At 37.9% G+C, this 24,865-nt stretch overlaps 1 protein-coding gene across 1 annotated transcript in view; it reads right to left on the bottom strand.

Moving 5' to 3' along the window:
- ABI3BP (ABI family member 3 binding protein) overlaps positions 1 to 24,865 on the bottom strand; it is a 167,968-nt gene that overhangs the window by 107,961 nt on the left and 35,142 nt on the right. Inside the window, exons 4-8 of the mRNA XM_086622839.1 lie at positions 19,631 to 19,763; positions 9,797 to 9,978; positions 6,752 to 6,813; positions 2,085 to 2,136; positions 933 to 995 (exon numbers count right to left, since the gene is read on the bottom strand). Coding sequence (XP_086478965.1) covers positions 933 to 995; positions 2,085 to 2,136; positions 6,752 to 6,813; positions 9,797 to 9,978; positions 19,631 to 19,763 — 492 coding nt within the window. The remainder of the gene's footprint in view (positions 1 to 932; positions 996 to 2,084; positions 2,137 to 6,751; positions 6,814 to 9,796; positions 9,979 to 19,630; positions 19,764 to 24,865) is intronic.

Genomic DNA, 24,865 nt, shown 5'->3' on the forward strand with positions numbered 1-24,865 from the left:
AGTTACTCCGGTTTGGTGCTATTTCCCCTTTACAGCACTCACTGTGTTACCACCATTTCACAACTAATCTGAATTGAAAACAATTCAACACTGGAGCATACAACCCTGGACTGCTCCATGGTATCACTTATGCTGGGACATTCTGTCTGGTGGGTCAAGAAGACAACACCAAACGTGATTAGTAAGCACCTGTTTGATTCACATCAAAACATTTAAACTCATACAAAGAAAACTTAAGCCAAAGTCATAGTACAAAGTATCTCCATACATATAAAGGACTAAACACCTTCCTGAATTCAGGAACAAATTGGTCACAAGGTGCATGATGCAGTAAGCCTTTCCTTTCTGTTTCAGGCAGATCAGTATTTCACCATACTAAGCACTATGTGATAGACTTTTCTTATTTTTATGTTCTAAGTCAGTATTGTATATTCTTATAGGCCAAATGACAGAAAGCATGAAACTGAAGGGCTTGAGGGAAACAGTTATACCCCAAGTTCTAACAGCAAGCTCTGATTGCTAGGAAGGTTACAATATACACCACTGTAGGCTAATTTATCAGCACAGGTTTGTGTCTGTAGATAGCACGTTATCGTACTACCTTCAAAAACCAAAAAGAACAACCCTTGATCTCACTAAGATCTTTACCACAGAACTTAACTTGAAGCATGAAAGAACTTCTTGGCTTAAACAGTGACAGTATCTTCTTTGAAATACTAGGACAATAAAATGATTCTATTTCCCTTAGGCTACATCATCCTTGAATCACCTGTACAACCATAAAATACAACAAATACTGTCCAAACCAAGCTATAAAATACTCTTCGGTATGCAAGGAAAGAACTATCAAGATGAAGAAAATTAAAAGCATTTACACAGTTCTAATTTTGAGCCAAAGATAAGGAAGAATAATAAAAATATCTTCCAGTCACCTAATATTGCTCCCGGCAGAGAAGAACTATCTGAAGTTTTTGACTGCGTCCGATTTTGAATAACTGTGGAGACAACATGGGAGTATTAGAAAATCATAAAAAAAAAAAAAACAAAACAAGAAACAAAACCACACTTGAGACAAGCCTCAGCATTCTGAAAACCTTCCCTCAACTTAATACTTGGAGATGAGGACACCATCCTAATCTTTTCTCTACTTGCATTCAGTTTAAGAGACTGTAAACTGTGTTTCCGCTACATCATCTCTTAACTGTGCATCTCTTCTTTCCCCCAGCATCAGTTTTATGTCCTTGGTGAAAAATGACATTCTATATTTATGCTAATATAGGGCCAGGTCCAGGCCATCTCATCACCCTGCCATTCACAATTCTTAAAAAAAGATGCATGTGAAGTAAATACCAGTACAGTCATATTTTAATAATAATTACCGTAATTTGCTTTCATACCACTCTGCAGTGTTTACCTGTCCCTGAACTGTGAACTATCTCCAGTGACAAATTTTGTGACTGAAAATTATTCGTAATACAATTTCTGTTAGCAAGTTTTAGTCTGCAGCTCATTTTCTATCAGCTATCTTTAAGCAGTTAATTTTCAAAGATTACACTACTATACTACGTCTCGCTACTAGAGAGAAACAGGCATTTCTAAAGGGCAATATGTTTAAATCTGCTGTAGATCTTTCTCTCCACTGACCAGGGAAAGGAGATGAAGGGAGTCTAAGTCAATGACTTAGCTGAAGATAACCACAAAAAAGTTTGTTAGTGTGAATCTTATCCATGCTGCTGCCCTTCATGCCTGACTATCCAGCTATGCACAGCAGGGAGATCAACATACCTGGACAACCCAGTTGAAAGAGAACAGACACTAGCATAAATCAGAACTGGTTGGTATCCATTCAATGACTCAACAAAGTCATTGTTTATAATGCCATGTAATAACTCATTTTATTAACACAGATAGGTTACAGCTTAATAGTATTTGTAAATAAAGGAGATGACAGTTTGTAAGGTTCCACCTATTCTAAAAGGAAACTTTCATGACATTCACATCAGAGCCAGAAATTTTTTTCATTTTAATTTTAAGTTACTCTTGCAGAGCATAAGAATCAATTAAAAAAACCCACACATATTTACCTTGTTTGATTATTGTGACAGGAACCAACTTCTTATTATCACGCAGTGTAATCTGAGAGAAGAGGAAAAAAAGAAAAAAGTCTTGGGATAATTGCCATAATAGCAATTGAACTTTCTTAGTAACAAAAATAGTGGGCTGTAATCCAATACTGTGCCTGCCCCAAGTTAACACTGGATATGGCTCTGGCCCTAATCACTGAAGATTACACTATTGCTTCAATTCCCATGGGTTAGTATAGTAATATTGCGTTTTGATCTTCTTTTTGTCTGCTCCAGATGTTTTGCTTCATAACAACACAGTATTTGACAGCTTAGGAATCTCCAATCCTTTCTTCTTTTAAGAATCTCTTGAGCACTCACTGGGGAGTAGTCCACAATGTAAGAAACACTGAAATTTAACTACAAAACATCTGAAACATATGCGACTACAAATTTGGTCACAGGATATAACTATATGCTCAGGAATAGTATATTTAGAACACAGATTATTTCAGAACCAGGTGTACATTTGTAAACTAATCAGCACTCTTGGGTGCATAGCCTGCTTAAAGCAGTTTAACTCAAAGTCATTTTATTTGGTGAAATTGTTTGTAAAGTATAACTGGCCAGCCACTCATGTTCTTCTCACGTTTTTGTGCTAAGTACTTGGTCTTCTCCGCTGTTCACTTGCCTTTGATCCAGATTACTTTCTGCCTAAATGTGCATCTTTGCCAGCATTTTGATACCACAAAAATAAGGAACACATGAACAGACCCCACATTTGCTGAAAGGAAGAAAACAGCTGATCCCAAAGATTATAAATCAGTATTCACTACCACACATGGGTAGTAGGAACAACTTCTGGAAGCTTAATAATACACTCAGGTGATGAGAGGAGAAAGACTGTAATGCCACAACATATAAAAATGCTAAATACATTAAAAGTGGATTTTTTTTTTAGTTATATCTGAGTTACAAGAAAGAAAATAACTCAATTACCTCTCTGTGTTAAATGCACACCACTAAAGTCAGAATCAGTTAATGTTCACTTCGCACTTCATGACATCTGGTCTACTTGATGTGAAAGAATACTTGCATGAAAATTCAGCATTTGATGACAAAGTTTCAATTATTTACCTAAGGATAGCTATTTTTGCTCTATTCTAAACATTTTAAAAAAGCCTTTAAAAGTAATGGTTGGGTATATATCAAACACACACCGAAGTCTAAGGTGGAAGAAGGCAAATCTCAACAAGTAAGATGGCTCCTTCTTCAGGGAAATGGATGGAGGCTGCTTATTCTATGAAAGTCATTACTTTCTGCTACCTAATAACACTTTGGCATTGGTATGGACATAGTTTGAAATTAAGTGGAGGTTTCAATCATTGTCGTTAATGAAGGATACAAAATAATCTTCCTTTTTTTATTGCTTACTATTTTTCCTTTATTTTTAACGAGGTTTACTTTTCTATTTTGCCTTCTAGTGAAAAAAATCGTGTTGCAGATGATCACCTTTCAAAGCAACTCTGTATTCATGTGACTAACAAGAGGGATAAAATGCATTTATCAGAAGAAGGTGTTCATTTTTCTGTATTTCTCATCAGGAGCCCTACAAGCAAATAAACAGTTCTCAAGTTGTAGAGAGCACTTGTGTAACTCCTGTGCGGAACCTCTAATCATCGTTATTATCAATCCTTTTACTAGTGAAAGGTTCTTATATTGACAAGAGCATCCTTTCTTTGTTGAGTAATAATGGATGACTGTAATGACAGCAATATGAAAATGCTAAACACATTAAAATACATTCAAAATTTAGTTTTTCACTCAAGAACAAGTCATTGACGTGAAATCTGTGTTCCGCAGTTGCTGTAATTACACTGCTCACCTGCAAGAATCTGCGAGTGCTGCACTTGAAATCCACCAGGGTGCTGTCAATCCTCTCTTTCTCAGTCTCAAAAAAGTGACTACTTTAGATATTTCTATGTCTAGTAAAATTTACTACTTGGACAAACCATTTCAGAAACATCAGCATATCATCTGCAGGAATGGTAGTATCAGCTGGATTTTCCAGACAGAGAACATAAAGCATATAGGTATTAGGAAGATTAGTTATTAAAATGACTGTTGCATCTCCACAAATGAAGATGGCAAATCAGGTATTCCTTAATCTCAGAGGAAAATTAGAGATGTAAGTTATACCACAAGTCGGGCATCTTAACTTCTGACCATGTACCTATGGCATATTGCATAAAAGACTGCAGTTTTCCAACATCCTGTCAAACGGCAGACAGCAACAACATTTGAAGAGACACTTGTCCTTTCTGCCTCTTATATTCCATTACTCCAAAAAGCCACAAATAACTGGCACACACGTAAGAGTCTCCTTGAAGAAGCATTATGGTCAACCTGGGTTGGATAAACTTTGGAAGAGCAGACATGTTTTCTTCTAGAGTTTAATGACAGAAGGTAAGAGTCCTGCTTTTTGGCTGGAAAAATTGAGGAGGACCCCACCTTTCAGACTGACATGAAGTTACAGGAACCTAATAAGACAGAAAAGGAAATAAATTTCTACTACGTTCTCTCCACCCTATCACCGTTCATTGTTTATGAAGGGAAGAAGAATGACAATCCCTAGAGCTCTTTTTCTTGCCCTCTCTCATTAGTTGTAGCTCACACGGCCTCAGCAGCTTAAAGAATGAACCTGCCAAAAGAAACACAAGCTGATATTTGACCAATGTTGAAAGGGCAGAATGACTAGATGGATCAGTAATAATGTTTTAATAAACAGCCTTTAAAAATATCTCCTTACAGAGAAGAGTTAGGACCATGCTGATACGAGCCAGTTTTGTCTTTGGAGCAAAATAAGGAACAAACAATGCTTGGCGTAAATAACACTCATTCTGGCTTTGCACTGATGATGTGATTGCACCACTGAAACATACCCCACCTAATCCTGTGGAAACCAAAGTCATAATGCAAACTAAAGCGCTGGCCACCATCTGCTTCCCAGTCTTAGTTGTACGGCTTTTTGCACCACTAAAGTGAGAATGATAAGAGAATTTTTAGAACAATCTACATAACATTTTCATGATATTTCTATGGAGGGTGATGAAGCAGTACTGCTCTGGAGCTAAGCCCTGTGAAGCTGACTAAAAAGACAAGATGTTGGCTCCAGCTCTCCTTTCATGCTTAAGCTGTGCAAATATTTGGAAAACTGTTTTAGCTCACTTTCTCAGGACTTCTCTTGCATAAATAGAATCTCTGCTCCCACAGAAGCAGCATAACAGAATCAGGGTCCTGGCACACAGGGTTTGTTAACAGGAAAAAAGGAACTCAGCTTGCACTCCATGTGCTAGAGTGAATTACCTGGTCCTGTGCTGTCACATTGACTTTAAAGATGCTTACAGGACCAATGGGAAGAATAGTAAAGTTGATTTCATCAACAACATAACAAGATAAGCACCTTCCTGTGTGTCTATTCAACTGGCTTCATATTACTCACAGATAAGACTATTTTTTCTTGAATGTAAGACACGAATGTTTCCAATAACCTAAGCATATAATGCTCTAACTCTGTATGTAATGCTATAATTAAAGTATTACTGTCCTAAGCAAATACCTAATTATTCCTGCAAGAATGTAATGGACTGTGGTCCATTACAACAGGGATTTCTACAACTTTTCTTGGGAAGTGATCCCATAGTCTACCTCAGGGGCAGCACCTTAAAAGCAAAGCAAAACAAAACAAAAAAAACCCACAACCCACCAACCAAGAATATTAGCTGCTGAAACTTGCATTTTGATGAAAAATTAAGGAAAAGAAGTATGAAGAAACCAATTTAATCTCATAGTAGAGGAGGTAATGCTCAAAGTTATGAATAAAATATCTATTTTTCACTGTATTAAAACTAGTCTACTAACACATTCAATCTACAGAACCTTCATTTCTGCTTCAGCTCCTGTAAACAAAAAGTATCTCTGTATGTGAATCCATGAACATGTGAAACCCACCCATGCTTGCCTGATAGCTGTTACACCAAATGCCAGATGAGGAAAAAAAATGAGGAAATGAATAAATATTGATATTTATTTATTTACAAAAAATCTTTGAATGTTTTGATGAAACAGTTAAAAATTCTATCTTGCCACCTGCAAGGATTTAATGAACTCCCTAACAGTCTTGAGAAGCAAATTAAATTGCCCTTTCCAGCTTCCTCTGGTTCTGCAGACACTTGCCTCACCTATCAGAACTACCACTGAATTTGACGAGATGACTAATGATTTTAGAAGATATAAACAAGATTCCTTTATAAAGTAATAGCATTACCTTTTTGTGATACAAAATGAACTGATGGCCACCAATATCACAGGTTAACAAACCTGACTACTACAAAGGGATAAGCAAATGTAAATGTTTAGAATCCACACATGGAAACTATCAGCTTCATCTTTGTTAAACTGGAATCAGTATATGTAATTATCTTGGCTACAGTTCTCAATCATTTCATCAATTCACACATACAAACATTTCTCCATATAGTTATGTAGTCTCAGATTTAACAGATTTTTTTTTTCTATTGGCCATTTGGGGCCATAATTACTTTCTCACTTTAACAGAGAATCAAAAATTTGACCATACAAAATAAAATATATAAAAATGATATGAAAAATAAGACTGTTTTGCATACCTGTGTTTGGGAATTAGGTACCAACTTGTACATATTCTGGAGTTGTCCGTTTACTTTTTTATCTGATTTGAGAGAAAGAAGTAAATACACGGAATTACTTTTTATTTTGTCCAAAGCAAAGCAAATCCAGGTTTATTCACCTTTTTCAATAGCTGAGAAAGTTAGGAAACTTAATTACAAGGTATAAAAACACACCCCGTAACAGTTTTGTTTGGTGCTGTTTCTCCAGATTAATTAATTCTTCTGCAAAGCTTCCACTTCACATTTGACAGAGAGGAAATGAGATGTATTCTTGTTGTTCTACAATAGGCTAAGAGAGCTGAAGCGGTCTTTGGGACTTACTACAGAGAAGTCAGAGACCCCTAAGAGGATTCTTTAATAAAACTAATGTAACCACAACATGAATATGCAAGGAAGAAACTTGGAAGAGGAATTTCTGCATCCCATCTGTCTGGCTAAAAGCATCATGTTTTAATGTCCCCAATAGTTAGTCTTGCTTTTAAGTGCACTCTTCTAAAAGAAATTCACATTTAGCACTGGCAATACAAGAGCAGGCATTTCACTTCTCTTTGGGTCTGACATGGTTTCCTTTATCTCAACATATGAACAAATAATGCAGAGATCCAACCTCTGAAATTTTTCTCTTAGGTTTATCCTCTCAGCTTCTTAGTATTAGAAGCTTCTTATGATGCAGCTGTTAAGTACAGAGGAGAAACAGTCCCTCTCGGCACCTCTCATATTCCAGTATGATGCTTCAAACTTTGTCTACATCTTCCTCCTCTACACTTCTCTTCTTCCCTTACATCGACAGGCATGTAAACAAGAATCAAGCTAAATGTTATTATTATTTCCTCACAATTCCATCCCAAACAGATAAGCAATAGAAAAAAATTCAACTGTAAATAAATATCAATTGAGAGCCATTTAAGTTGACATGCTATCCTGAAAAAAAAATCTTTCAAAAAGTGCTGGATAATTCTCAGGAACAGGACATACTATTGGCCGAAAGACAAGGGAAAACTGACAAAAGGTTTGCACTGACTTCATGAGAAAATCAAGTTAAGATGGCCAGAAATAATCTACTTTCATCTCTTTTGATAAACTTTGGTTAAATAGATGTTGAACATTTGTTAAGTAAGTTAAAACGGTAAGTTAAATCAGACAAAAAGTGGCCACTTGTGCTGATTGGTAAACCTCTACGCAGACAGATGGTTACAAATAATAATAATTTATAAGTTAGAATCATTTTTCACTCTGTTTACTACCCACAGTTTCTGTATCTACCTACTATGCACTGACAATATGAAAGGCTTGAATCTGAAAGGTGCTGTCAGCTCTCCAGTTACAAGATACTTTAGGAGTAGACCAGAATGTAGACACAGAGGATAACAGCAAGCTCCCCGGATTTAGCTGCTGCAGAAGTACCCACTGAATACACAAGCCTGCATTGTAGGAAAAAGAAACCTCATCTAAACTGAATAGAAACTCTTATAATAAAGTATCTTTGAACTCAACTCAATTTGTCTCCATAACTTACAAGAATGATTCTTCTGGCCAATTAAAAATGTACATAGTCTGTCAGTCACAGCATTTAGAAACACATTACATACAAACAGCAAATTTGGCGATGCCAGTGGACATTTCAATCAGTCTTAAACACAGTATTAAACTATAAATACTATGCACTCTTTGTTCCCTTCTATTTTAAGTGCTCAAATATATTCCAGCACTTGCTCTACAGTTGGCTTTAAAAAGTTTAAAATGTAGGAAAATCAGTCATTTAGTAAACCTTGTTTAGAGCTGTGAAACACAGTTTCTTTTTGTGAGGCAGGTATGGGAAAAGACTACCACTAACCTCCACGAGCTCATTTTATAACAATGGCATTATTCTGGACTGCTAAAATGACTCCGCGGGCACTGGGCAGGTACTTCAAAGTTACAGATTTCTAATTTATGATGAAGGCCAGCAAAGGTCTTTATTAGGGAGTATAAGGGTGTTACAAGTCACCCTACTGCTCCCCTCCCTTACATTCAATTATATCAAGCTGTGTAACTCGCCTACATCTTGAAACTGAGGTCCAAATAAAATTTCATCTGGAAATCTCATATGATTAAGACTCTCTTATAAGAATTCCCATTCTTCACATTCGTGTCAAGCTAGAAAAACTGAGCATAGGAGTTTGCAGCATCGTCTGACCAACATCATGCTCAGAAATTCGTTTACGTAAATGCTCAAGGAAAATAAATGAAATTGGGTAATGTCTGTTAAGTTCTCTCTTCCTCTCTTTAAAAGGAGGAAGACTCTGCTGCTTCCTATTTCCTCCACTGATAGCAGTGAGTCTTTGAGCAGTGGATGTTTTTTCAAAGGTTAATTAGACGTCACTTTGCCTGCACTGCCTTGGAGAAAAGGCTTAAAATATCACTGAGACAACAACCAGAAATGCCATACACTGCCTCCATGAAAACCCAAACAAATGCATACATGAAAGCGCGTGCTTTGAAACACAATTTACATAATTCCTTGACTGAAAATCAGCTTCAAATTCAACTTTTCAACAGTTATAAAGGGCCCATTGTGATGCATGCTGGATAGGAAAGGATCTGTTTAGCTTTTAACCAGCTTGAACATAAAAGCAGATATAAAAGAAGATTCAAACAAGGATAATACTTTCCATAAACTCAAATTAGTAACAATTTTATTATTCAAGACCCAATGAAAAAGCTTGGAATCCAGTCAGAAGTATAAACATATGTACTCAACACTTTATGTGTATCTAAACTAAAGACTGTTAGTATTCTACCAACCTGCAGCAGGATCCTCTACTATTTGCAATGAGAAGAGAAGACCTTTCAGAAGAGTAGGTGGCTGTTTTTCAAACACAAACCACTTCCAGTTTCACCAATTCATAGAAGAATTTGTTAGGGGCATAAGGGATAGCATTTAAACAATGGAAACCTGATCTGCAGCTTACTCTAACTAGTACCACAATAAAGGAGAAAATACTGCCAAACTGAGTAGCTGTTTGATTATTGCCAAATACTTACTAGACAGAACTGTCTTATGATTGAAAGTCTTGCTCCAAATACTGTCCTCTACGTTGTCTTTAACTCCAAACTCATAAAGTGTGTTTGGCTTCAGGTTGTCCACCACTGTCTCCGTAACTGGGCAAAGCTGAAAAACCCATTTCTTGTCTTTATCCTTTTCTCTATAGCGAACTGTATAGAATCTGCTCAAGAGAAAAAAAAAAAAAAAAAAATTATCCATGAAGAAACTCAATGCAATCATTTTAATTACGAATTACTAAAATGACTTCTACCTACCATTGTTCTTGTTCTTTCTGGCCCCTTATGGTTATCAAATATCAGAAAAGACAGCATATCTTCCCTGCAAATGTAGTGCTAGTTCAGTCATCTCCTAGATTCGTATATGCTCCCCACCATACAGGCCCTGACATTCTGAGTATTATATAAAAAGCAAAAGAACACTCTCCTTCTTCATGAACAGCCATGTGTGTGTGGTTCTTGACCACAAACCACTCACTTTGCAAGCAGTTTCTGTGATTCTGACATGTGCCAGAACTAGTCAATTGAATCATGAGTCTATTAGTCAGGAAGCCGCGACCGATTCTCAAAACCTCTGTATCTGTCCAGGAGAAGGTGTTCCCCTCAAAATTAGTCCAAAAATGTTCTCAAGGGAAAACCAGTAATAGTTGACATTTGTATAACACATTCCTCATTCAGTGATCCCATTATGTATTGCCTACACTTCAAACAAGAAAGTAAACTAAGACATTACTTCCAGCAGTTTAAATCAGTAACGTGATGAATTCTAACAGATTATGAAATTAAAAAACATTTCTACAGAAATTGCCCAATTCAATCAAGCAGCACCACCCTAAAAAAGTATGACTGCAATGTTAACCAGCACAAAGTAACACAGTGCAAATGGTGAGAGTTATGGCATAAGAACTCCACTGCTTGCTACAGTCTGATTTTCAATATACATACTGTATCACTGCCAGAATGGGGTGGGGTTTTCTGTTTTTGTAAAAACAAATCTCAGAGAGATTTGGCAACTTTTTCATCCAAGTATTGCTGAAAATTGTTACACGTAACATAAATAAAGCATATCCATTGTTCATATCCATCTTACATTTACATCAGCTGAAAAGGAATTAATTCCATCCATTGTATTTTTCCACACTTCAGTAAAGCAAATTAAGGTCATAAAAGAAACACAACTCTAAACCCCAAAGTTTTAGAGTAAAGGTATGTGCCCAAGAATCATTCAAAAGCAAAAAGATAAAGAAACTTGTGTTGTGAGATTTAATTCAGGTATTATATAGGAAAATACGTGGAGAGAAAGGAAGAGACCTTAAGAAAACAACCAAAAGTAGTTCTTTAATCAAATGAAAAAGTATCAAGTTGTAAGATCCAGATTAAAATGACTTAATAGACCAAATATAATACTGTCAATGCATAAAGTTGCTTTTGCCAAAGGTACAGAAGGGCACTTCCAGAGTAGAGTACATGTGAAAAATAATTCCTAAGTACAGGGAAATTCCTACTTTATTATTTAAACACAACCTAAGACAAGGCAAGTGTCAATCATGGAAAATATTTTCACGCACAAAGATTCACTTTGTTTACACATTTTATCTCGTAACTCTCAAATTTGTTTTCTTGGCACCAAAAACATAGGCTGTCTTGTTTTAGTTGCTACAATTCACCTTATTCAAGTATTCCGTCAGGTTATGAAATTAAGATTTATGTTGGCTCCAATAACTCTCTTCATTAGCTGTACTACTTTGCATTCAAACAAGCCATAGACTAACCCAAACCTTGGAAAGGAAAAAAAACACGCTAAGTAGTGAATATCCTCTATTCTTATCGATTGCTGGAGCGCCAAGTAATAATCTGCATCCTTACTTCTGTGCTCTACTCAAATTTCAAGTGTCAAGCAATGTAAGATCGAACTATCACTTGGCCTGACAATGTTTTTAACAATAAATTCTTTGCAACACTGAAATGAGTAAAATTTCTCCTCCTTTATCCTCTTAATGCTTTCAGACATCGTCAAAGACAAGAAAAACTTACTTGAAATCTCTGTCACTACCTTGCAAAGGACATGACAGTAATAAACAAATCCCATCTGCAACATAAATGCATCTTGCTGGACCCTTGCAGGCTCTTGGCAAGGGATTTCGAACAGGTACAGATCGAGCTATCATCAAAATATGCATCACAAGCAGCAGTTACCTTCCCAGCCTGCCTGAAACAGGAAATTTCATTTGTTTCCATCTTCATCCTTACCTTTTTCTACCAGTTTTAGTTGAATGGGTTAGAAATAAAGTGATTGTATGTGATAGAAAGAAAACAATATACTGATTCATTTCAGTTATTTGACAGTCTAAATGAACAGCTGCATCATAAATGAGGAGGAAGAACATCCATCAAAAACTTGTTCATAATTAATAGGCTTTTAAGTGGCTGCTCTCACTTGCTTCTACCATAGAAAATGTTCTATTTTTGAATGTCTCTGCACCTGAAAATTTCTTCTCTGTAACATGAGTTAAAATACTGAGAACACTTGCATGTCAGAAAACATCTTTCACCAAAATTCAAGATTACTAAAAAAATCTGACAAGACGACTTTCACAGTTGTGCCAAAGTGTGCTATTAGAAATAGAAACATATAGCATAGAAGTGACATGCTCTCAACTCCAAGATTTCCAAGCCTGTAAAAACTGCACCAAGGGTGTAATTATTTCAGCGGAAACTTGCCACAACAAGTACTAAAAACACTGACTGTGATGACAGAATTTCCTCAATCATTTCAACAAAAAGCAACCAAAACGAAGTTCCATTTAACAATTTCTTAGTCACAACCGTTTGAGTATTGAAAATATCCAAATTGTAAACAACATGCACTTCTGGGGAAATGCAATGATTTGTTTATAGAGTATGAATTCAGAAATGCCAAGTTTTGTCATTAAAGAACAACAATTCATTGTTAAACAAGACCAACAAGCTGCCAAATACAGTGCAATTTCAGTGCCTGTCTGAGAACATTCTACTGACTACATTTTGTTGTCATTTTAATTTGTCCCTTTTTCAAACCTCCCTCTCAGAAAAAAACCCAACATCAAACAATCAACACATATAATTGAAGACACGAGAACGCAGTAAAATCCAGTCACCACTCACGTATATCCATCCCCTCGTGGCAGTGACACACACGCGCAACATTTGCGCAGCTGGCCTGCTGCGCGTGTCGGAAGCTGCAAAACTGCTGCTCCCGGATCGCAAACGTTTAGAGAAATCTCTCCATAGAGTCCTCCAAAAAATTACAGAAAGCAGGCTGAAACAGAGTACAGTGACGCTCGCATAGAAGGGAAAGGTACACCACACTGTTCCTCAGATACAACACTCCCCATTATCTCTGTGAGGTAATAATATGAAAATCTGACTGCATACTGCAGGGCCCTAATAGCTAATATGAAAGTAATACACTGTTCAAGTAAAATGCAGCTGGAAAAGTCCCAGGAATGCTACTCACAGCTGTGAATGCTAGTTTGACGTTTCAGCAAGGAGGTGGCACACCCAGTTACACTGGGCGAGAATTTATTTTAATCTCAATTCTCAGCATGTACAAAGACCTGGCAATATTTAACTGCTTTTAATTTCAATTCTTTATTTGTTTTGATGAGGGATATGAAAAAGGTACATTTTATCAGAACAATGTTTATTGAATAGCACTTGTATTCCTGTTTACACAAATACTAATAAAAAGATTTCAGGGTTCACTTCTTCTCCAGCTGGCACTCCATAAAACATTAGAGCTCTTTTGTTAAGCTCTATAAAAATTATTCTCTCTCCCTAACAGGCCAATTTTCACTCATTAGAAGACACCTCCAAGCAAACCACCATGTAGAGAAATTTTACCTCCTCCCTTTTTACTAGACAACTGAAGGATAGTAAACGCCAACAATTTAAAGAGAAGGTGTCCTGAGCAGGTGAGGGGCACTGTTCCACTCAGAGCTCACTGCAGTAATAAAGCCAACTCAAAAAAGTAAACACGGTAAAGAAATAAAGAGCCCACGTTTGCCAAGACAGCCTCTCTCCACATGCATTTGTGCAACACCACGATATGTTTAGTGTTTGCACTCTTGAAACTCTCTCTACGTGCAGGAACTGCAAGTATTCTTTTACAATACTCTGATTTCTCTTGCCTCCACCTATGATGCACACAAAATGTGAACTAAAGGCAGAAATAAAAGCAGCAAAACCCACGCCATCATTTACAGGAAGCCACAAGAGCACGGCATTACTCCACAGGCCAACCACTGTAGCGATTACTGCATTTGCACCGTCTGTAACAGACTATCAGCCCAATACAAAAGGATGTTTCTATCCTCTCTACATGCAGTTTACATCGGTCTTTTTAACTCCACAATCCCAGGCAGTGAAACTTTTCCTTTCTCAGCTTAGAGCTAGGGTTTTTTATTACACAAGAATTCAAAATATGATGATCATTTTAAAGTAGTAGCCCACAGGGTTTTTGGTTTTGAAATTTAGGAAATCTCACTCTTTGCTAAGAGAAGCAAAATTCTAGCATGGATAGGCAAAACATTCAGTTTTCATATATCAGTATGAATGACACTGTCTTGCCAAGAATTCAGTGCTATTTTTCCAATTGTTAACCAAATCTCTTTTCAGCCAGATTCCCAGAAAATGCTTGCACAGTCAAATAATTGATACTGGAAATCTTATAAGGCAGATGGTTTTATGAGATTTCCAGACTAGGTCAGTTTGTATAAATATCATGGGTTTACTTGGAACCACATCCAAACCAAAACTCCAAACAATTTAATCATGACTATTTTAGTCACACATAACACTAAACAAACAATTAAGCCTTGGAGATATAAGAACATTCCTTCTCCATGATTTTGTGTTGCCATAGATAAAGGATTATAAACTTATCGCACTTTTGTGCATAAGAATGTAATCAGACATTTTAAAAAAGACTATTAGCATACACATATATTTATTTGTTTGTTTAGACTTCATTAGAAGCACAGCATCTATTTACTGTTAGAAAGTAATAAAAGAAATAGTTTGAACTACCATTTTTCAGATACTGAGCGTTTCACAAATTGGCACATGAAGTTGATTATATTGTTTCCTTTTTATTTCCCAGTTTATTTTAAAGTAACAAACACTGATATATATATATATATATATATATAAAAAGACGGAAAGAGTTACATCGCTGATGGCTACCAGTTAAGTTTGCAAAACACTTTATAGTTCAGTTTTCACTTTTACGTGATCACTAAACATTCACTTTTTTCAATTAAAATGACTGAAATCAATTGAACAGTTAGAGGTTCTGAAGAATGAGGGACTGATCATCAACAAATCTTTCCATGTTTAAATAAGCTTTCATCATATGCTCCCACAACAGTAACTCAAAATCATCTGAAACTCAAAAACTTTATTTGCTGCAGTATGTTTTCCTTAAGGAATTCCACTAAGTTTAAAATACATTTTCTGTGACATTGGCAACATGAAGTATGATTAAGTTGGCAGCTACTTAGTGACACAAATTTGTAGATAGGTACAAAAGGAGATGTATGTGCATATCTTTATGAATTTAGGGTTTTAAAACCCCCACTTCTACGTGCTGTACAACATAAAGAGTAAGTATGGATTCTTCACTGGTTCTCCCTCTCTATTTTGCATACTTGTTTTTTTAAACGACCAGATACAAAATAAGTAAAACACAAAATCTGTGCTACTTACAAATATGATATTAGGGCATATAAATCGCAGGCAAACAAATATAAACAGTATAAATATGTATTTGCCAAAGTTCTTGATTTAGATATATTTCATGAAAAAAACATAACTTCAGGTTTTAAATTTCTATTTTACTTGTATTTGGAAGCATGTTTGTTTTTCTACACAACTCACTCAATACAGTAAAAGATAGTATTCTATCTACAAACCCTGTTTTTGTCTTGCATGGAAAAAATGTTTTCTGTTTCTTTCTCTGACTCCTCCTCCTAAAGAACTGAAGGTCAAACTCTTGCATTTTTTGACCCCCTGCTCTGTTTTGGGATCTCTGGAGTTCCAACCAAAGGAAAGGCCAAAAAAATTTACATGCAATAGTCTACACTCTCTTTTTCAGACCTAAAAAGACAGTAAACATAGCCTCAGTTTGTTTATTATGACAGATTTGTCCACTAATGGTTGCTTAAATACTGAAAGGCAGAGAGGAAACAAGTCTCTATACTCTCTTAGAAATAAAAAAGAAGTAACTGAACATGGCTGTGCAGAAGGTTATCATGAATTTGCCATCCTCCCTCATCAACTACCTCATACTGGTGTCAGAAGATGCTGAGAAAGCTAACTCCACATTGTTGGTGGAACCTTTCTGGTGTTATGTAGTTTTCATTGGTTACATAAAACTAATTGCTTGAGGTTTTTTTGTTTGGGTCTTTTTGTTTTGCTTTGTTTTACATTCTAGTGCTAAGGCTCTGACCAGAGATGATAGCCACTTCAAGGACTCTTTAAAATTTGACCTTGCAAAGAACTTTCATCCACACAAATGGCAGTGATTATCTTTGCTTTCACAAGGAATTAGGGTCTGGGGTTATCCTGCAGAAAATATGTAGCACTTCTTAAGCATTGGCTTATGCTCTTAATCTCCAGAGAGTTAGGCAATCAAAGTATGGTTTGTTGAAAAATGGCACGAGAACTTTTTCTTCTTTGGAGTTTCTTAAAAGCACTTCATAGGTACAGAAGAATCATAGAATGGGTAGGGTTGGAAGGGACCTCAAAGATCATCTGGTTCCAACCTCCTTGCCATGGGCAGGGAAACCCTCCACTACACCAGGTTGCCCAAAGCCTCATCCAGTCCGGCCTTGAACACTATGAACACTATGTGCCCTCAATAAGCAAGCAATAATTTCACTGAAGCAATAAAAGATACCAATGCTCTTTAAGAACATGGCCCCTCTTATTCAAAACTCATTTGCTCACAAAACCAGATCTTCTAAGGAATAACCCACTGAGGTCAGACTCACACTAGAGAAAATCTTGGCCAACAGATCCATGCTGTTCCATATGGTTTGCATCTTCTGAGTCAGTAACATATTCAACTAACTTACATTATGCAACATTTGCACGAAAGCCTAGCATCCATCCAGAGATGGTAAAATCTGAGGCTGGGAACAGTGACTTCGTTTCAGGTCATACAGAGTTACAAATCTAAAACGTGGTGGGATACTAACCAACAGAACTAAGTTCAGAGGTCATAATCGCCACATACTGCCAATGTCAAAGATTACAGGTTAGTCACTATACAACCATCCTGAGGATGACTAACAGTACATTTCAACATGTCGCAGTAAGAAGAACATGCCCGATGAAAAAGGATCAAGTGAAATAGACCGCCCCTACAATAGATACAAACGTTGATGAACTCATTAATCTGATTTTAGGTCTTGTACTTTTAAGATGACGATAACTTGCTGAGGATGGGCTACTTCCTAATTTTTTCTTATCATACGTTACCAAGTATCATCCAAATTATCATAATAAATTAATAATTTTTCTTCTATACACCAATTAGAAATATATTTTTATCCAATCTCTGCTTGAAATTATAGAAATACACACCATGGTCATGCGGAGAACTGTTCTCATCATTTATACAAACCATAAGCATTTTGGTCCAGTAAAGGTAAACAAAATAAGAGCATCACTTAAGTCTTTTTTTTTTTCTTCATTAACTTTATTGCTATGCTTGATTGCAAAATAGCAGTCTGTTTATAGGTATGTATTTGATACATTTGATATGACCATTTGTAACTTGATTGAAGTGTTTTTAAACTATCTACTCATGACTGTCAGTGTCCTCTTACGGGGGCAAAGGGGAAATACATAGGTGGTACTTTAGTACAGCCTGACAGCATTTCACTAAAATGTAGGGCACATTAAAAGTAAACACCTGAGAGGAATCAGCTAATTGGACTAAACAACACCTAACTAAAGAACCAGAAATTTGAGAGATGCATACTATTACTTGACACAAAGACATGGTAAAAGCAAATCTCTCACACTACAGTAGCAAACATACAGAATATATTCTAAACACAGCAAGACACCAGTAGTACTGCACTAAGTGGAAAACATCACATTCTACATTAAAGAGTTTGGGCAAACTTTGAGTCAATGAATGTCCAACAAGAATATTCAGTTACTGAGGAGAAAACCCAAAGCTGATGATAGCATTGTGGTGGGTACATATGGTTTTAATCTCCACATGGATTAATAAAAGATATAGGCTTCTTCTAAAGTGTTCTTCATTCTCACGGCACACTGGGTGCTGTAACTTTGGTGCTGACATAGCTCATAGAGAAGATAAGTTTCATGGTAAATATGGTGCTAAAATCATTATGTAGGCAGAAGACTTTACAGGCTTCTCCATGATCAGCTCATTTCTTCAGTTTCTAACCGTAGGAAATTATTTGCTTCTTTCTCATTGAGAGACAAAAATTTAAGTCTAAACCAACCATTATTTCTACTGGAAAGAATCCAATTAAATTACTTGGACATTTCCTAATATTCCGTAACAATTTCTTAATAAACATTCATGCGTTTTTTCAATAGTGTTTGAAATTCTGGTTAGTGATGAAGATCCAATTTATTCATAAGAAATATTTGAAGCCTGAAGACTTAGTCCAAAACTTTCGCGAGGTAAGAAAAAGGTCATATTGGCTACATGGGATGAATTTTTTAACATAATCCGTGTTTGACATCCAGTTTAACGGTATCAATGGGAGCTTTATTATCAACACTGAAGTATGCGGATTCAAGTGTAAATTAGACAGCTACAGATTAGACAAAAAATTAGACAGATAAGGAAAAAAAGTGTTCTCAATAATGCTAAGATGCATTAAAAAAAAAAAAAAGATTATAGTTGCAAACCAGATGTAGATGCATCCCAAACACTGGTGCATGGTTTCTTCTTAGTTTTACAAAACATTGCTGAGTTGAATGGAGCTTCACAGGATGTAAACAAAGACAAAAAAAAAAATCTGTTGTAAAAGGAAGAATAGAAAGAGAACACCAAAATGACAGAGCAGGAAGACATTTGCAGTAACAATTTGAATAATCACAGCAGATGAATTTTACTCATCTGCCAAGAATTGCCTAAAATGTAAGGGTATGCTTAACTGAGAAGCTACCCAGCACTATGACTTCTCTTGAAACTGCTACTTGGTGAGTCTTCCTGAGCTCCCCACCTACAGTACCACTCATTAAACAGTTACAGCAAATCAAAAAAGTAATAGGAGAAGAGATCTTATTTTACTTATATCAGAAAATTAATGAAAGCTGTACTTTATCAATATCAGGAAAGTAATGCAGTGATAAGACCAAATACAGGAAACGAAAATCAAACAGCATTAAAACAAGGCATCATTCCACTACCACAGCAAAAGACTCATTTTACTTCTATTTGGCCAACTTTAAGCCAAAATATTTCCTATGATTTAAAAAGTTTCTTTCCATTCACTCAGTTACAAATGAAGGTAGAGTGAAGGCCACTGGTTTAAGAAGAACAAAGGATCTAGCATGAAATAGCAAGATTTGTACTTCAACATGCAGATGTTGGACTAAATTTGCACACAAAACAAGTGAAGACTTGCAACACGCTAATTTAAGTATATGAGAAAACTTACTTCACATGCAGAACTATTGCTCCCAACTTTTTAATTTCCACTGTCAAACTTATAGCAGCTACACCAGATAACGACACCGGATTAAATCACGATCATTGTGAAAAACGGTTTCCTGTTACGTTACCTGTCGCTAGCACAGTTACTTGTTGCTGTCCAGTCATGTTGAGGGTTGACTAGGATGCCCCAAGACAGGAACACAGAGGTTGGGGTGAGAGTGCCAACTACCAGCTGCAGAGGCTTCTGAGTCTTGGACCGACCTACATAAGAAACACACAATTTCAATTCCAAGTCAGTTTCTCTCTCCCGCGTTATTACAGGAAAGTTTTTGCAGTTGGATAATAAAGTAAATGAAGACCTACTTCTCTTCTAAATTTGAAGGGAAAGTTACAACAGTTTTCTCTTTTTCACGGTCACCATACTAATGTATGATTTAAAAAAGGGGGCAGAGACAGTGTCTGTGATCTGTTTGTTGGCTTCATGTTGAGGCACGTGAAACATCTCCAAGGAAGGAAAACTTCACCTCTTAAGGCAACTGAGCATGAACAGAGGAAAGAAGTGCAGGACAAAGTTGGCATAAAGAAAGGGAGGATGCAGCTAGCAGGCAACAGGAGTACAGATTAGAATACTGCTTTAGAAATTAGGTATTGGATACACAAACCTCAGAAAGACCACTTTTTAGGTCCCCTCTGGACTTGCACAGCATGTATTTCAACCTAGGAAGAAACTGGAAGACTTTACTTCCAGACTTACAGATAAAGGGTAAATCTAAAGGAATTCTTGCTATTATTTGGTAGGTAGGAGGGAGATTTGTTTACTAAACTGTGTTTCAATTTTGTCTTTAGAATTTTTTTTCTATTTCTCTTTTTTCAGCCTACGTTCCAGTTAAACCTAGTTTTTGAAAATTAACAGTGGGTGGTTTTGGCATGCTTAGTATGAGAATAAGCTATACGCAGATGAACCTCAAAGCTCCGTCTGATTTGGACTGCATCACAGAAGCTGTTACACAGAGTTTGAAACACTAGGAAATCTCTCTTTGCATGTGACAGGAACAGTAACTTCTTTGCAGGATTCTTAATAACACAGCAAATATGTCCATCAATAAATCATACTTTCTATAGCAATCTTTAAGAGTAATATAATATCTAAAAAAATATCTGTTGTTTTTAACTGTAGGCAAATCTGAGTCTGTGTCTGTATCTGGGGGCATTTTCCTCTTTTAACCACCTACCACATGCAAAATGTTCAGCTTTTGCATGATACTTAGCTTTACTCTGGATAAAGTAGCACAACTCTCATGTGGAGAAATAACTTTCTTTATTCAAAGTTCAAAAGCCAATAGCTGGAAATGAAGAAATCATAGAATCATAGAAATATTTAGGTTGGAAAAGACCTTGAAGATCACGAAGCCCGACCGTTAACATAACACTGACAAGTCCACCACTAAACCAAGTCCCTAAGCACCACATCTACACATCTTTTAAATACCTCCGGGGGTGGCGATTCAACCGCTTCCCTGGGCAGTGTGTTCCAATGCTTGACAACCCTTTCAGCGAAGAAATTTTTTTCTAATATCCAATATAGCCTCCCCTGGCACAACTTGAGGCTGTTTCCTCTTGTCCTATCACTTGTTACCTGGGTAAAGAGACCAACACTCACCTCACTACAACCTCCTTTCAGGTTGTTGTAGAGAGCAATGAGGTCTCCCCTCAGCCTCCTTTTCTCCAGGCTAAACAACCCCAGTTCCCTCAGCTGCTCCTCATAAGACTCATGCTCCAGACCCTTCACCAGCTTTGCTGTCCTTCTCTGGACACGCTCCAGCACCTCAGCGTCTTCCTTGTAGTGAAGGAAGTGGCTGCCTTGGCCACCTGGGCACACTGCTGGCTCATATTCAGCTGCCTATCAACCAACACCCCCCGGTCCTTTTCGGCCAGGCAGCTTTCCAGCCACTCTTCCCCAAACCTGTAGCATTGCACAGCATTGTTGTGACCCAAGGGCAGGACCCGACACAGCCTTGTTGAACCTCATGCAATTGGCCTCAGCCCATTGATCCAGCCTGTCCAGATCCCTCTGCAGAGCCTTCCTACCCTCAAGCAGATCAACACTCCAGCCCAACTTGGTGTTGTCTGCAGACTTACTGAGGGTGCGCTTGATTCCCTCATCCAGATCATTGATCAAGACATTAAACAGAACTGGCCCCAATACTTCTCCACAGAAGGAGATCAAGTTGGTCAAGCAGGACCTGCCTTTCCTAAACCCATGCTGAGTGGGCCTGATCACCTGGTTGTCCTGTATGTGCCATGTGATGGCACTCAAGATGATCTGCTCCATAACCTTCCCTGGCACCGAGGTGAGACTGACAGGCCTGTAGTTCCCCAAATCCTCCTTCCAGCCCTTCCTGTAGATGGGCATCACATTTGCTAACTTCCACTCAACTGGGACCTCTCTGGTTAGCCAGGACTGCTGATAAATTATGGAAAGTAGCTTGGTGTGAACCTCTGCCAGCTCCCTCAGTACCCCTGAGTGGATCCCATCTGGCCCCATAGACTTGTGGATGTCTAAGTGGTGCAGCAGGTCACTAATCATTTCTCCTTGGATTATGAAGGTCGTAAACTCTCCTTTTTTTCCTGAGTTCCAGCCAATGCTCTCTATTCAGCCATTCTGCTTGTTGTCCCTGTCTTCCAGCTCAGGGGCCTGGGTACCTGGAGAACAACTGGTCTTACTATTAAAGACTGAGGCAAAGAAGGCATTAAGTACCTCAGCCTTTTCCTCATCTGTCATGGTTTAGGCCAGCTGGCATCTAAACTCCACACAGCTGCTCGCTCACCCTCAGGGGATGGGGAAGAGAATTAAAGAGGAAAAGCACAAACAAGCGATGAACAGTGTCATTGCTCACCACCCAGTGACCAAGACCCGTCTCGTCCCAGACTAATGATCCTGAAACAGATAAGTCATGACACCACAATCCTGGACGAGTGAGAGGCCCGAAAAAAAGAGAGAGAGAGAGCGCTCTGAGAGTCCAAGAGTGAGAGTCCCGGAAAAGCAAAGGCCCTTCTTTCTGGCTGACCCTTATTTTTATACTGAGCGTGATGCTGCATGGTATGGAATATCCTTCATTGGCCAGTTTGGCCCTCAGTCCTAAGTCTAAGTTCAAATCACAAGGGGAGCCATGAACCCTCTGCTTCTGCACTCTGGCAAGAACACGGCAGCTGAAAAATCTTTGAGGCCTCAGTGCCAGCTACAAACATCAGTGCGCTGTCAGCGTTCTTCTCATAACGAGTCCCAGACTAAAACCAAAACACGGAGCTCTTCTGACTGCTAAAAGGAACAACTAACTCTGTCCCAGCTAAAACCAGGACATCATCCTTTGTCACTATATTTTCCCCCACATTCAATAAAGGATGGAGATTCTAATTCTGTTGCTAATGTATTTATAAAACCATATTATATTGTCTTTTATGGCAGTAGTCAGATTAAGTTCTAGTTGGGCTTTGGCCCTTCTGATTTCCTCCCTGCATAACCTCATGACATCTTCTAGTCCTCCTGAGTTGCCTGCCCCTTCTTCTGAAGGTCATAAGCTCTCCTTTTTTTCCTGAGTTACATTACGGCCAATGCTCTCTGTTCAGCCAGGCCAGTCTTCTTCCCTGATGGCTTGTCTTTCAGCACATGGGCATGGCCTGCTCCTGTGCCTTTAAGAGTTCCTTATTGAAGACTGTCCAGCCCTCCTGGACTCCTTTGCCCTTCAGGACTGCCTCCCAAGGAACTCGGTCAACAAGCTTCTGAACAGGCTGAAAGTCCAAGGTAGCAGTTTTGCTGACTTCCCTCCTTACTTCTCCAACAGTCAAAAACTCCATCATTTCATGATCGCTATGCCCGAGACGACCTCCAACAGTCACATCACCCAAAATCCTTCTCTGTTTGCAAACAACAGGTCCAGTAGGGTGCCTTCCCTAGTTGGCTCGGTCACCAGCTGTGTCAGGAAGTTATCTTCCACACACTCCAGGAACCCCCTAGACTGTTTCCTTTCTGCTGTATTGTATTTCCAGACGACACTTGGTGAGTTGAAGTCCCCACGAGAACAAGAGCTAGTGATTGTGAGACTTCTCCCAGATGATTATACAATATTTCATCTGCCTCTTTATCCAGGTTGGGTGGTCTATAACAGACTCCCACCATGATATCTGCCTTATTGTTCTTTCCCCTGATTCTTACCCATAAACACTTAACCATATCATCACCAAGAGTAAGCTCTAGACAATCAAAACACTCCCTAACATACAGAGCTATCCTACCGCCTCTCTTTCCTTGCCTATTCCATCTGAAGAATTTATAGCCATCCACTGCAGCACTTCCGTTGTGCAAGTCATCCCCTCATGTTTCTGTGACGGGAACTATATCATAGTTTTCCTGCTGCACAATGACTTCCAGCTCCCCCTGTTTGTTGCCCATGCCGTGTGCATGGTGTAGACGCACTTCAAACGGGCTATTGATCCCATCACCTTTCTGAAGGCAGAAATCCTAATTCCTATGTGACCAGTCTCATGCGCTTCCATGGTTTCTAACACATCAAAAACCCTTGTGTCTTTGCTGCTGCATGGATCTCCATCCCCTACTTCTACTGAAACAGCAGACCGAAGGACCTCACTAGCACACCATCCCTCAAACACCGGCGTGCTGTCTCCAGGTTTATCTCTAGTGAGTCTGGTTTTATCCCTTTCGCCCTTCAAATCTAGTTTAAAGCTCTTTTAATGAGCCCTGCTAACTCCCATGCAAAGATCCTTTTCCTCCTTTGAGACAGGTGTGCCCCACCAGTCGCCATCTGATGATCTAGAGCAATTATTTTGAACCTGTAATTTGTGGATTGCTACTAACCCAAGGAGAACCTTTGGTGTTTGAAAGATGATTAATTAAAGGAAATTAATAAATTCTTTCCATCACATTATATACTTCAAAAATCTAAAGGATCTGTACCTCCTCAGAACATACGGGTGACCACAAATTCCCCAGAGGTTTATAAGCCACTGATCTAAGGGTTATATTTTTCACCGTTGTGAAACAGATCTAACTTTCTTTTCATACCTTTAGAACTCTAATATCTCTTCACTTAACAAGCCTCAATGAAAATCTCATTTTTACTTTCAACCAATGCATGCGAGTACATTTAGAAACATTAACCAGGTGGGTTTTTACTTTATATTGATGACGAATATGCTACCACAAAAACCCCACAAACAAACAAAACCACTTTCTACCCTGAAGAGGAAATATGACATGCTTTGAAATACCGTGGAACATCGGATACTTCCACAAGGGCAAATGTCCCAATAATTTTCTTGCTTTCTGGACCAGTTCCTATACTCTT

The sequence above is a fragment of the Tauraco erythrolophus genome, chromosome 1, assembly GCF_009769465.1.
Source record: "Tauraco erythrolophus isolate bTauEry1 chromosome 1, bTauEry1.pri, whole genome shotgun sequence".
Classification (NCBI taxonomy): domain Eukaryota; kingdom Metazoa; phylum Chordata; class Aves; order Musophagiformes; family Musophagidae; genus Tauraco; species Tauraco erythrolophus.